Genomic DNA, 14024 nt, shown 5'->3' with positions numbered 1-14024 from the left:
TGGGAAAACAATAGGATGAGGCCACATATTTTTATCACATTGCGTTTACGTAGTGTTTTCGTATATATCATCCTGTTTGGTTGCCACAGGCCTGTGAAGTAGACAGAAGAGATGTTTTCCCCATATTAAAAGTGAGGACACTGAATCAGAGAAGTTAAATGATGTACCTGTAGTCACACAGCTTGTCGTTCGTAAATCTGGGTCTCCTGATTCCAGTGGGTGTTGCTCCTTCTGCTGGGCTTTGCTACCTCAGGAGGAGGTGGGAATGTGATGGTGGCTAAGGAGCTTTTGTGTCATCAGCATCAAAATGCTGCCGTCTCCAGCATCAAGGGGGCAGCGTGTGCAACAGTGGGGCTTGGTTGCCCGGCCCCCTCACCCCTTCTTTGCTTCTGTAGGCCTTTCTCAGGCCGCAGGTTGCCCCTCTTTTGCTGTGTCAGTCTCCTGCAATATATCTGTTGCCCCTCAGATTTGTTTTCTCTGTTCCCCTGATTAAGTCAGTACTTGATGTCCAGAAGTTGTACTTATATAAACTTATTACACGGAAGGAAGGAAGAGACAGGGTATGACTTGCCCCAAATCCTGCCTCCTCCCCTCCCTCCAATGCTGTATAGGCCATCCTAGAGCTGTATTTGCTCTATCCAAAAAAGAAGTGTCTTCTTTTAGGTAGGTAATGAATAAATATTAGTTTAGTGAACATGGACAATTGAACATGACATATCAGAGCTGTTTGGTTTGGGTTTAATGGTATTTAAAAGCAAAACAACTGCTTATTTCTTTTTTACTTTGGTGAAGGCTTTTGACAGGGAAGTGGTTTAATAAGGTCTTGATCTGGAAAATCATTGGAAGAAAGTATTAAACATGTTTTTCTTTTTGATGTAGGTTTTGGCAACCATCATTATTACATATTCTTCTTATTTTTCCTTTCCATCGTGTGTGACTGGATTATATATGAATCTTTCATCTGTAAGTATAAATTTTTCTTATAGCAAACTTATGCACCCGCACTCACATATACTTTTTCTTGTAAACTCTTGTATCTCACATTCCGGCTGGATGACTATAAACCATACCCTAATAAAAATGAAACCAATGTCTCTAAGACTCTCTCAGCATTGGGAAGCTGCAGGAAGTGCTAGAAGAGGTTAGTTGTCGGTAGTTTGGAAGAGATTCTACTCTAAAGTGACCTTGATAAATTTGAGAAGTGGTCAGAAATAGAGATTCATTTAAGGTAAGTGCAGATTTATCCCCCAGTGAAATGAGTAAAAATCAGGTAGGTGTTCAAGTACAAAGCAAGGGAAGTGATAAGTAAATAAACTAGGAAAAAGAAAAGGTTGGTGCTAGAGAGGTTGTGGGAGGGAGGTGGAGGTGGTCACAGTAATTAAGGAACAAAACTGAAAGCTCATGCCATTTGACAGATGTCAAGTCACAACTTAGAACTGATGGGAAAACAGTAACAATGATCGAAAGGTCGGAAATAATAACTTGGAAGAAAACATTAGCTCACTTATTCTGCATCTCTGAGAAAGGCAAATAACTTTTCATCAGCAGTGCAGAAGGGCGTTGAGGGGGTCTCATGTAGGGAGTGACGTTGAGCTGTTCCAAGGTGAGCGACTAAGAACAGGGTTTAAATTGAAGCAGGGAGGATTTTGGTTAGCTCTTAAGAATTGCATGACTATGCTTTTCAGACCTTGGAATAGGTTACCTAACCAGAAACACTGTGCTTGTAGTTTATTTTGACTTTATTTGTTTAACTGTTTATTATTCATTTATTCTGAAGGTTTTAGGAGAATTTGGATCTAGAGGCAGAGGCTTCGCTACTGATCTGTTTCCATCCACCCTCCTGTTGTATTCATGCTTAAGTCTTAGATTTTGCCAGTAGAATAATACTAGTTTGTTGCTTGAGCTAAAATCTGAAATGATTCAGGAAGACGTGGAAAGTTTTTTCCTACAATTTTTCTTTTCCCCTTAGCATCCCAAGTCCCACCGCACCTTACACTCCCCACCCCACTCACCCACTGGCTTTCTCTAATTTAAACTTTGTTTAGTTTTTGAAAGACAGTTCCTCCTGTGCTGTCCCCAGCCTCCCAGATCTCTTCTCCAGAAACATCCAGTATTACAAGTTTTGTTTTGTTTAGGGTTTCATGTTTAGAGATTGTTAATTAAAATCTACGAAATGATCTATTTTTAGCCCTGCCGTAGGCATGGAGGGGGTCTCAGTTACCTTGTCAGCCCTTCTCCGTACCAGACACCTTTGGTGTCTCTGATCACTAGGGAATGCTTTCGTAGCTCACTTTCGTAGCTCACGTAGCTCACTGCCACCATCTCAAATGGACCTAAGTCAGAAGGTTGTGATCCCTGATCTCAGTTCTTGTCAAAGGCCATCAGAAGTCCTAAGCATTGAAATTTAAAACCTCTTAGATTATGTCCTGTGGTGTAAGAAATAAAAGAATTTTGACAGTGCTGCTTTCTGTCCAAAGAGCTGCCTTTTTAAGGCCTGAGAATAAAGCATATTCCTGGAAAACCTTTTTAAGCTGGCCCATGGACCAACTTGTCCCTTGGACTTGATCCTCGGGGAGAGGAGCCAGATTTTACACCACTCTTGTCTCTCCCCATTCTCTCTCTTCACTAAAAATAGTCATCTTTGTGTGGTGGCTATGTCCAGCATACAACTGTATTGATAAGGACAGAAGTAATTTTCCATCACATTCATTCTTTCCAAGTTGCTTCCTTATTACGTGCGTTTGGTTCTTCCCTCCTCTTTGTCTTTATTCTCTGGCTCTGAACCAATTTTTGTATCACGTTTTTTTGTTTCTTAGGAACAGTCCCACCTTACATTTACTAACAGCTGTATAGACTAGCTGAACATGTTTTGTTACTTTTATCCCATTTATATTCTGACAGTATTTCTTTACACCGAATGCACGCATCCTGTCATTTATCGTTATTTCACAGACGGCAAAAACGAACTTGTGCTCCATTTTTCTAATGAGGCCTCATTGTCATCCCATCTTCTTTGTTTCTCATTAACGCTCCTGGTGCCAGAATGCTGCTGTGCACCCTCATCCTCCTCGTGGGATCCGGTTCCAGCTACTCTGACTCTGTGCAGCCTCCATGCATTTCCCCTTTTGTGAGGTCTGTTTTCAGGGTGGACAGTAAGTCATTCAAAGTGTCAGCATCCCGCAAGTTACAGGGAGAAAGATTTTAGATCATTGTTAGAAAGAACATCGTAACTGTCAGAGTTGTTTGAAGATGAAAATGATTGGCCTGGAGCAATATGCGTTCCCTATCATTAGCCAGTGACCACCTGATAAGAATGTATTGTTAGTACATATTAAAGTGTTATATTGCATAACATAATGTATGTGGCCATTTGCAGCCATATCTTTGATAAATCTGAAATCAGTCCTATGAAAATTTCCATTCAAAGTCATGCTGTGTTATCAAAAAAATTCCCAGAAGGGAGCAGTAGAAATCCATAAGCTGAAAGAAAGTAGATACTCTTTCCCACTCAGCAGCTGTTTCCTCTGCCTGCTGTTGGAAATGATATTCTTTTTTTTGTTATGTCAGGTACATGGAATGCATCTTTCTTTGCAGTCCTAATGAGAAGCTCTAAAGAAGGTGTAATTTACCTTACGTTTTTTACCTTGATTGTTACTCTATGATGATTGCCCTTAGAATTCTTCTGGCATATATTCATGAAAGGTGGTTGGAAATCAAATGAGACTCAAAAAGAAAAAATGGACAGACAGTTGATAGTTAAGTCATGGACTCATTTTCTTCCTGTCCCAGGAGCTCTTAAGTGCTGCTTTGGGAAAATGTCTGAAACTACTTATCAAGTTGTCAGAGGCATTTATGAAACCTCAAGGTGCAAATCTACACAATTCTTATTTCCTTGTCCTTTATGAATGCTCATGATGCCTGTTTAAAGTCATTGGTTTTACATAACCTTGAAGATCTGTTCCCTTATTTCTGCTGCTTCCTACCTGTGTTCTTACTGCTGCTCTTGGCTGTGGTTAGGGGGTCAATATCATGAAGACCATAGTGAAGACCTCACTTTTGATTGGCATGTAAATAGATGTTCCTGGGGAAAAACTGAGCTGCGACCATATGAATCTTGTTCTCTGTTCTTTTCGTAGGGGTGTCTGACTCATGAGTTCTCTCACCTGGCTTTTCTACCCCTGCAGGATTAATTATGGTCCCAGTGCAGAAGTACACCCAGTAACTGCATGCTGTAGGCTGTGGTCCAGTGGTATAGGATTTCTTGTGCCCACAGGAATGGCCCGTTGATCTGAACCCTTAGTAAGAGTTTATATTCTGTTCTGTAATAGACCCTTATCTTGCTGTAACATGGATACGATAGAGAATTTTCTAGGACAAATATTTATTAAATATATAATCATTCCCAGTTATCAAGTCCTTGAACAATTCACTTCTGGCCAGTGTATTTTATACTGAATATGCTAATTTTAGTGATGATTTTATAGACCTTTTTTGCTTTTATTCCCTCATTGCCAACTACCAATGCAGTATTATCATAGCCTTAACAGTGAGGTATCTTTTTTTTTTTTTAATCTCTGTTGAGCTGACATTTATTTGGAAGATAAAATCTTAAAGTTGAGTTCTGATCTGTGCTATCATGTCTTACTTTCTCTTCTCCCTAAACAGAACTGCAGTGATTTTTATCTTCTTGAGGAATGATCACTAGTTTGTTGCCTTTTTAAATAATGGGTTCCTTTTTTGTGAATTCACAGATTGGTCAAATCATTGTGTCACAACATTCAAAGCAGATGGACTGTGGACCTACCTCAATCAGATCGTGGCCTGTTCCCCTTGGGTCGTATATATCTTCACGTTAGCAACTTTCCATTTCTCATGGTCAACATTTTTATTACTAATTCAGCTCTTTCAGGTATTTATCTTCTTATAATGCCTTTGAGTAAAATTTCCAATACCCCATAGTGAGATAGAAAGACTAGAATTTCAAATCAGAAGACTTAGATTTGAGTTCCACTTCTGTCACTTACTCTGTGGGTCTGGGCATGTCATTTGACTCCCGAATTTCAGTTTCCTTGTCTGTAAAATGGGGATAATAATGCCTGTCTACTCTCGCAGGATGGTTTAAAGGTTAGAGTAATAAGGTGTTAGTGTAGCCCTAGGATTTATCTAATCTGACCTCTTTTACAGATAGAGGTACAGAGAGGTGAATTGAATTGCTCAAGGTCACCCAGTGAGTGGCAAAATCAGAACTGGAAACTTAGGTCTTCTGACAGTTCATTTCAAGGGGTTTTTCCATCATATAATTAAATTATATGGCATATGAAAGCATGGTATGAACTGTAAAGCATTGTGCAAATATGAGATGATTATGTTCCCTCACTTTTCCCAGCCCTGTTTGTTATCCTTCTTATTATGCAGTACTTAAGTGGATGGAAGTGGGGAAGAAATGAAAGATGTATCACTAACCAACAGACATGGTAATTACACTTGCAGAGTAGGTCGTGACCGTTAGAAAGCTCATGCTCCGGGGCAGTAGCCACCACCTTCAGCTTTCTGTGAAGCTCCTGTCCCCTCCCTGCTGCCTGCCTTCGCTTACGAGCATAACCTCATTCTCATTGTTGCTACGGCCTGCCCCCGTGGAATGGACAGCCGTGATCATCTGAGCCGGTTATTGCCAGAGCTCAGATCATTAGAGCATTACTCAGCAAAAGCAAGATGTATTCCATTTTTATGGAGGAGTAACCAATTCTGCAATAATAATAAAAAATAAAGTAAGAAAAAAGGGGGAAAAGGCTAAGGAAAGGAATTAAGCTAATAATACTGGCTGAACTGAGGTTTCTGAATAATACCCATCCTAGTCTCCTATCTGACATCTACAGACTCAGGCAGTAAGAATGGATATTAGCATCAATGATTATTAATATTATAATCATTTGTAATACCTAATATTTATATATGCTTTACGTATTCCAAAGCACTTTCCCGTCAATGGCCTCACAGACATTTGAGATGGAGTCTGTGCCAAAGTCGTGTTTCCATTTTATGGATGAGAAAACTAAACCTAAGAGATGTTGAGCACCTTGCTTATGGCCATAGGGCTCAGTCAGAGGTGGAGTTAGAAGCAGAACCTAAGATTTGGGACATCAGTTCTAATTCTCTTTCTTCTTTCCTGGACTCTTAGAATAAGTACATTTGAAGCTATAATATCTTTACTTTTTAAAAGAAAGTTTGTTTATACTCTCTGAGGCAGGAGAGTGGACTCAAAATTTTGGATAGTTTTCAAAAACAGGAATTCAGGAAAGTTGTTTTCTTAATAAACAAGACAGTCCAGTTATTTAAAGCCTTTCATTTCCTGAGGGCTCAGGTGAGTCATGGTTTTGACAGTAGGGAGTCAAACTGAGCATATAGATGGCTGGCAAGGACCGTGGGCTTTATTCTCACACTGACTGAGGTGTCCGCCCCAGTTCTGCCACTTTCTAAGCTGTGTGGCCTTGGACCAGTTACTTCATCTCTGTCACCCTGTGCACTGGATCATTTTAAATATCTTATCGCAAATCCTTAGAGAATCCGATGAGGATGCTGTGATAATCTCTGTCTTACAGATAAGGAACTTGATGTTTGAATTATTTTGAGGATTAGGTGAGATAGTTTAGTGAATAATACTGGTTTTAATGATTTGAGAGTTTTTAAAGTTACCTTAATTCTTACACTTCCCCAAATTTATGGATTTAAATGTTCTTCACTTCAGATTAACTTTTTTATTTGGCCCTTTTCAGAGAGTTACTAAGAAGCGTATAGAGGTTGAGATAATTGCATTAACACTGACCTTATGTTGTTTGATTCACCTGGAAGTTGAATGCTGAATGTGTTGAGAATCTAAACATGGCCGTAAGCCACAGCTTGAATTACTAAAGCAATCATTTCACGACTGAGTCAATGCACTCTGCTTTCTTGAAGGTTAATAAAAGTCAGACAATAAAAAAAAAAAAATTGCCCAGCTACTAGATTTACATAGGAGTCTTGTTTTGAGCTGCTCTGTCCTTGCCCTCACCGTGATCATCGGTTAGCAGTCCAGGTGATGTTGCCTTTAGGGGAGAACTGAATGTTTGCCAGTGTCCTGTGATGCGTTGTAAAGAGTGATGAGCCTCGATGTGGTGGTGTTTTTCATGTACCTTCCCACCTTCATTTTCAGATTGCTTTTCTGGGCCTGACCTCTCATGAGAGAACCAGCCTGCTGAAGCAGAGCAGGCACATGAAACAGACATTGTCCCTCAGGAGGACCCCATACAAGTAAGTGAGACCTATTCTGCCCACTGAGCCGGTGGAAGGTGCTGGCCTCGCCATTGGTTTCCCGACCTAGTGTCACCACCCATAGCCCTGCTGCCATCCTCTAACTGGCTGACGGAGTTGAACCTCTTCTTTCTTGGAAGCCTCAGTGACAGGAGGTGAGTGGTAAGGTCATGAGCCCCAAGGTGGTAAGATTTAGTCTGCTGGACTCAGCACAAACAGTAAGTGACTTTGAAGTTTTGCCAAGATGGGAGATCTCTTCAGTCAAGCCACATGGTCACAAGGTTGCATATTGCTGGCATGAAGTCAGCGTGAGATAACTAAGCACGTGGCTGAGAAAGCCAGCCACGGGGCTCTCTGTAGAAAGCGTTAGATTGTGAGCTTTGCCAGGATTTTCAACCTGACTTTCTATCACCCGTAATTCTTTTAGCCCGATGTTTAAAGTGCCCACCTGTGTCAGGGAAGAGTTACTTTTTCGGGTTTGGGATATGTTTTCCCCAGAGCACTGGTTGTGTAAAACCTGTCCCCAGCTGAAAATGAGAGTGTTTGTAGGATTGCCGTCATCTTATGAGATGAGAGATCAGGGTTTGAAGCTTATCTTCCTGTCAGATATGTCGGGATCTTGGAGGCTGAGAGCGCTGCAGAGGTGACCCAGTGCCCTCTAGGGATTTGCCTGCTCACGGCATATCTCATGAGCAGTCTATTTTAAAGCACACTCACGGTACAAGATGAAACTGTTAGGCTGTTAGACAAGGAAATCAGAGCCTGGGATATGACTATGATGTGTGTGTAGAGGAGAGAAATTGACTTAATTGGGAAGAGATGGCCAAAGTGATGGAGTGTAGAGAGTCGTGTTAAGCTTGTGATGATTGTTTCAGACTGACAGTGATAATAAAATCCCTTTCTCAGTGACTTAATCAGAGGAATATTTACTCCACCGAAGTACGGACCTCTTTGTGATAGAGGTGGAATTTTAAGCTGAGCCTTGAAAGGTGTGGGGTGGGGAGCAGGAAGGAAGGGCATCCCGAGCCCTGGAGAAGTGTCTGAATAAAGGGCCAGAGGTGAGAGAGTTGGGGCGTTTTGGGGAATTGCTAAGACATGGCAGCATTACTGGAGGAACTAAAGGTAAAGCCTTGGAGCCACTTTGAAACTAGCTTCCAAAGATTTGTCTTATTGTCTTCCCCTAAGTTACTTTTACTCACTAGCCAGCTCTTGAACTGGGCCCTGTCGGTCCCCAGCATGCCTCCCTGCTTCCACCCCATCAGTTCCGTGTGGGCAGCCCCCTGCCTGGGAAGCTACCTTCTTAGAAGCCTTGGAAATTTCTTGACCACTCTCAGTAGCCAGCAGCAGTGGCACATGCATCCTCACACACAGATGTGTTCCGATGTGTTTAAGACGTTGGGTTAGGCACTTGAAAGATGGGGCATATGCCTAAAAATGAATATTCATGATAACTGGAACAGACAGTAGCATTCAGGAATTTAATGGAGGAGAAAATGATGCTGAAGATATGTAGTCAGGAAGGCTCCAAAGGGGAAGTGGGCCTTGACCTAGGCCTTGAGAACTGGTAGGGCTTAAAAGGATAAGGGTGTTACCTGATGGAAGAGTAGGGGAGTGTGGGTTCCAGGGTAGAAGAATGGCCCATGCAGTTGTGATCATGGGAAAAATAAAGCCAGAGTAGCTATAACAAAAGATGAGTTTGGAGCATCAATACCCGAGGAGTCCTGGGCTTTATTGTATAGGGCTGTGGGTACAAAGATGAGGGATTTGGCTTTGAGCCTCTGGGCAGAGGAACGTTGTTAAAGGGTTTTGACTGGGAGGTTAGGGGCTATGAATATATCAGGTGTTTGGAGGACCAGTCTCCAGTATGTAGGATGAATTAGAAGGAATTGAGACAGAGACACCATTTAGAGTTTCTTAGAATTCGAAGAATCCCATCTTGTTGATCATAGTTTTTCTGGCCTGTCTGTCCTTTGAGATAGTCCAAGTCTGAATTAGAGCAGTGGGAATGGAAAGAAAGAAACTTAATGGTGGCAGTGACTGTTCTAGTGAGTGGGGACCCAAAATGAACTTGAGTTGCTGGGCACAAGCCAGGGAATCTCAAAATAGGGATTCAGGTCCAGAAATGGAACTGGGCTTCAGTTTCAAGGGCCATAAATTCAAGAACTGTCTGATTCACCTCTAGATTCCTGCAGGATCTTGGAAGGATGTATACTGTAAATTCTCAGTGAATGTTTATGGTTTGAATGAATGTTTGTCAGATGCTAACAGGAAATGTAGTAAGACGTGTTCTCTTTCTTTCTTGGCAGCCTTGGGTTCACACAGAACCTCGCGGATTTCTTTCAGTGTGGCTGCTTTGGCTTGGTCAAGCCCTGTGCAGTAGACTGGACGTCACAGTACACCATGGTCTTTCACCCAGCTAAGGAGAAAGTTCTTCGCTCAGTGTGAAGAAAAGCAACCCACAGCTCTCACTCTGATTTGTTTGTATTTATGTTGATGCCCTGTGGTCTGCAAGTGAAGTGAAGATTTAGAGTTCACCTAAGCCCAAAGGAAAACACAGGTGGTTTTTAAAGCATTTGGTAAAAACAGAAGTTCTCGAGAAAGGCTTACACTTTTTCAGACTTAGTAAGATGGACTGTGTCTGAACAATCTTGGCAGACATCTAAAAAAAAAACTTTTATATTTTTCACAAGAAAATGCAAGTTCCTTTTTTTTTTTTTTTGGAGATAATATTCACCAATTACGGAGAAAATGTGGTATTTTCAGATACTTTTATTGGCTGTTTCAAAATAGTATTATTCTTTAAACTTGTAATTTTTGATAAATTATTTGTCTTTGTTTTATCTATAAATATGTAAAAAAATATTTAAATAGATGTACCTGTTTTGCTTTCACACTTAATAAAAATTTTTTTTTGTAGTTGAGACTTAGTTTCTGACACTTGACACTTCTTGAATCTTAAATTGAGAAAAGGTATATATAGGATGTGAAGAAAAATTCCCAAATCCCAGGAATGAGCTGAGATCACTGTTAGTAGCAATAACAAGATTTAATTTTGTTTTCCGTTTTGCTTAGAAAATTGAACGGGAAATCTTAAAGATTAATTACAATTTTTACTTAGTACCCTTAAAATATTCGACTGGTGTGATTGTAATTGCTCATTTTCTTTGTTCTGGAAGAAATGCTAATTCAACTTGAACTCTTGGTTGTGTGTGTGTGCGTGTGTGTGTGTGTGTGTGAGAATATGCCCCTGGACATGCATGGCACCTTCCCGCTGAAAACCCTTCCTTAGGTTCCCATTGCTCTTGGGGTAAAAGCTAAAATTCTTATCATGTCCAGCTGGCCCTGAATGATAGCGCCTTATTTTGTTTACCATCTTGTTTTGGACCACAGTTTGTACTCTAATGGCATAGACCTTTCAGTTCCTCAAAGACCTGTTCTCCTTTTTTCTACAGAGGCTTTGAGATAAGGAAACTAAAGCCTAAAGAAGTTTGTATTTTCTTCAAGGTCAAATGGATACCAAGTGGGCTACCCACTCTGAGGTCCCAGCCTCCTAGAATACCACCTGACACGTATGTGTTCAATAAATATTTGAATGAATTTGTTGTATGAATGCAGGGTTTTAAAGCAGTACATGATGTGATCAGAATTGTGGCTTGAAGACTGATTCTCATTTAAGGGACAGAAGGACTTTTTCTCTCTCCCTTCCTTTCCCACCAACACCCGCCAAGTAAATATTCTCAAATTGTGGTCCATAGACCAGTTAGATCAGAATCACAGGAACAGGGCAGGGGCCTGGGGCTCACTTGTTTAAAATCCAAATTCCCAGAGCCGCTGTATTGCAGCACACCTAATTGATATGTAACATGGAAAGCACATTTCATTCATTTTTAAATTATCCCACAAATATTTATGGAGCATCATGCTAGGTGTTGCAGGCCATAAAACATTTAATTGGGCATACTAATCATGGCATTTACAGTCTAGAGGGGAAGCTAAGATACATGAAACTATAGTATAATGTAGAAAATACTAAAAGCTATAAGAGGGGTGCAAATTAAATATGGTTAGAGTTTAGAGGTTGGGGAGAGCCTCAGTGGGTGTAATCAAGGAAGTGTTTATGGATGATAGGGCATTAGAAGGGGTTTTCAGTGATACTGAGTTTGGAAATGGGGAGTTGGAAGTGAAAGGCATTCACATGGAGAGAACTCTATGAGTAAAGACAACGGGAAAGTCTAAAGTATAGTCAGAACAATGACAGCCTGGGTCTATAGGATGTTGGAAGTGGGGAGCTTGGTTAATAAGTTGGAAAGGTGGACGGGGGCTAGATCACCAGGGGCAGTGAACGATGTTAAGGGAAGGAACTGTAAGATTAAAGTGAGCAATAAGAAACTATTTCTTTACCCTTGTAGGTAAAAGTTCTTGAAAACCTTGTCAATATCTCCAAGTCCTCTCTCCCATCCTCCTCCTAACCCATCTGCAGTCAGGCTTTCACCTCCAGCACCTCATGGAAACTGCTCTTGTCAAGCACACCAGTGTCTTCCATGTTGCTAAATTGCGTGTCAGCTCCAAGTCCATCGTACAGAACCCACCAGCAGCATCTGACAGGTGCTTCCTTAATATACTTTCCTCACCTGGCCTCCAGGAGAGCACCCCTGAGTTTCCTCCTCCTCTCGCTGGTTGCTCTTGAGAGCCTAACATCTCCTTTGCTGTTTTTCCGCCGCCCCTACCATTTAATTGTGGAATGTCCCAGAGGCGACTCCTTGATCTTCTTGCCCTTTATCTAAACTCACTTCCTCTTCCTTTATAATCTCATCGGATTGTGTAGTGACGTATACCATCTATGTGCCCAAACGCACCAGGTTGTTAACTCCAGTTCAGACTTCCTTCTCAAACTCCAGACTGTGTACTTGACATACCCACTTAAACATCTATAGACATATTAAATTTAACTTGTCCAAATTGAAACTGAACTTCTGATTTCTACCCTAGCCCCATGTGCACAAATAAAACATAGATTTTAAAAATCGATTAAAAATAAAACATACAATACATTTTAAAGTAAATGAATAAAAAATAAACAACCCTGTTCCCTACCCTCAATGTTCCCCATATCAGTTGATCAGAAACTCCATCCTTTCCATTACTCAGGCCAAAACCTTAGAATCCTTTCTTGATAACTTACTTTTTCTCATAATACCACAGATTCATTTCTTTGAGAAATCCTACTGGCTCTATCTTCAAAATATATCCAGAATTGAATCCTTTTGGCCACCATTGCTGCTGTAGTCCTGAGTTACCAGCGCTTCTTGCCTGGATTACTACAGCTTTCTTATTTGGTCTCCTTGCTTCTACCCTCACCCTGTTACAAGCAGTGGGGTGATCCTCGTACAAAGCAGATTGAATGACGTCACTCCTGGGCTCAGGAACCCTCCAGTGGCTCTTCATTTCACCAGAGGAAGAGCCGAAGCCCTGACAGTAGCCTGCAGGACCCTATAGGATCTGACCGCTTCTCTTGCTTTTCGCCTTGCTGATCCCACATACCTCCCAGGCATGCTTCTGCCTCAGACCTTTCCCTGCCTGTTCTCTCTGCCTAGACTGCTGTAACCCCAGAAATCCATAGTGCCTTTCCTCACAGCTTTCTTTGAAATGTCAGTTTCTCAATGAGGCCTACCCTCATCCACATTTTGGAAGTTGTAACATCCTTTTCTTTTTTTTTTTTTTTTTTTGCGGTACACGGGCCTCTCACTGTTGTGGCGTCTCCCGTTGCGGAGCACAGGCTCCGGACGTGCAGGCTCAGCGGCCATGGCTCACGGGCCCAGCTGCTCTGCGGCATGTGGGATCCTCCCGGACCAGGGCACGAACCCGTGTCCCCTGCATCGGCAGGCGGACTCTCAACCACTGCGCCACCAGGGAAGCCCGTAACATCCTTTTCTTGCCCTTTTCCTCTTCTTTACCCTATGCTACCTTTTCCCCCATAGCACTTACCACCTTCTAACATACTGTGTGATTTATTTATTGTCTACTGCACACTGTCTCCCTCTCCACCCTGTCAGATTATAAGGTCCATGAGGGATCTTTGTTCTGTTCACTGATGTATCCCAAGCACCTAAAATACTGTCTAACGCGTAGTATGTGTTCAATAAATATTTGCATGAATCTGCTGAATAAGTCTGTTGAGTGGAATTGAGGGATTTTAAGCAGAACACGATGTGATCAGAGTTGTGTTGAAGGCTGATTCTCAGTCTGGGGGCAAGTGGACTTTTTCAAGTTATATCCTCTCTTATTTTCTCACCAACCCCTGCCAAGTTAGTGTTCTCAAATGGTGGTCCACAGACCATTCACATCAGAATCAGGGGCTGGGGGGTGGGCGTGGAGGGTGGTGTCCAGGGATAATGTGTTTGAAATTCAAATTTCTCATCTCAGACCTTTTAAATCAGTCTCTGAGAAGAGAGTCCTGGAGTCTGAATTTTTGTCAGGTTCCCCAGATGGCTCTTACATGTATGTGCTACAGTTTGAGAATCACTTACTTTGGGAATTGCACTCCCATTATTCTATTTTGGCTTTTCCCTCGGGTATATGTAGGTGTGAAAGTTACAAAAAAGTTTGGGCATCTGTTTTATACTAGGCACCCTGGGTGTGCATCCTGGATATGTCAATTATAAGCTACTTTCATCTCTTTGGGCACATGAGTTAGCTTTCTAGTGCCTCAGTTTCCTTATTTGTATTGTGGGTAATAT

General features: G+C 41.6%; 1 protein-coding gene across 2 annotated transcripts in view; it reads left to right on the top strand.

Moving 5' to 3' along the window:
- ZDHHC13 (zinc finger DHHC-type palmitoyltransferase 13) overlaps nucleotides 1-10177 on the top strand; it is a 48320-nt gene extending 38143 nt beyond the window's left edge. For both annotated transcript variants that reach the window (XM_060159532.1, XM_060159533.1), the window contains exons 14-17: nucleotides 880-963; nucleotides 4752-4909; nucleotides 7190-7287; nucleotides 9594-10177. In XM_060159532.1, the coding sequence (XP_060015515.1) occupies nucleotides 880-963; nucleotides 4752-4909; nucleotides 7190-7287; nucleotides 9594-9732 (479 nt within the window). In that variant the 3' untranslated portion in view covers nucleotides 9733-10177. The remainder of the gene's footprint in view (nucleotides 1-879; nucleotides 964-4751; nucleotides 4910-7189; nucleotides 7288-9593) is intronic.
- The last annotated feature ends 3847 nt before the right edge of the window (nucleotides 10178-14024 follow it).

Source organism: Lagenorhynchus albirostris, chromosome 9 (assembly GCF_949774975.1).
Source record: "Lagenorhynchus albirostris chromosome 9, mLagAlb1.1, whole genome shotgun sequence".
Taxonomy (NCBI): domain Eukaryota; kingdom Metazoa; phylum Chordata; class Mammalia; order Artiodactyla; family Delphinidae; genus Lagenorhynchus; species Lagenorhynchus albirostris.
The sequence above is the reverse complement of the archived record's forward strand: the minus strand, read 5'-3'. Positions and strand labels throughout refer to the sequence as shown.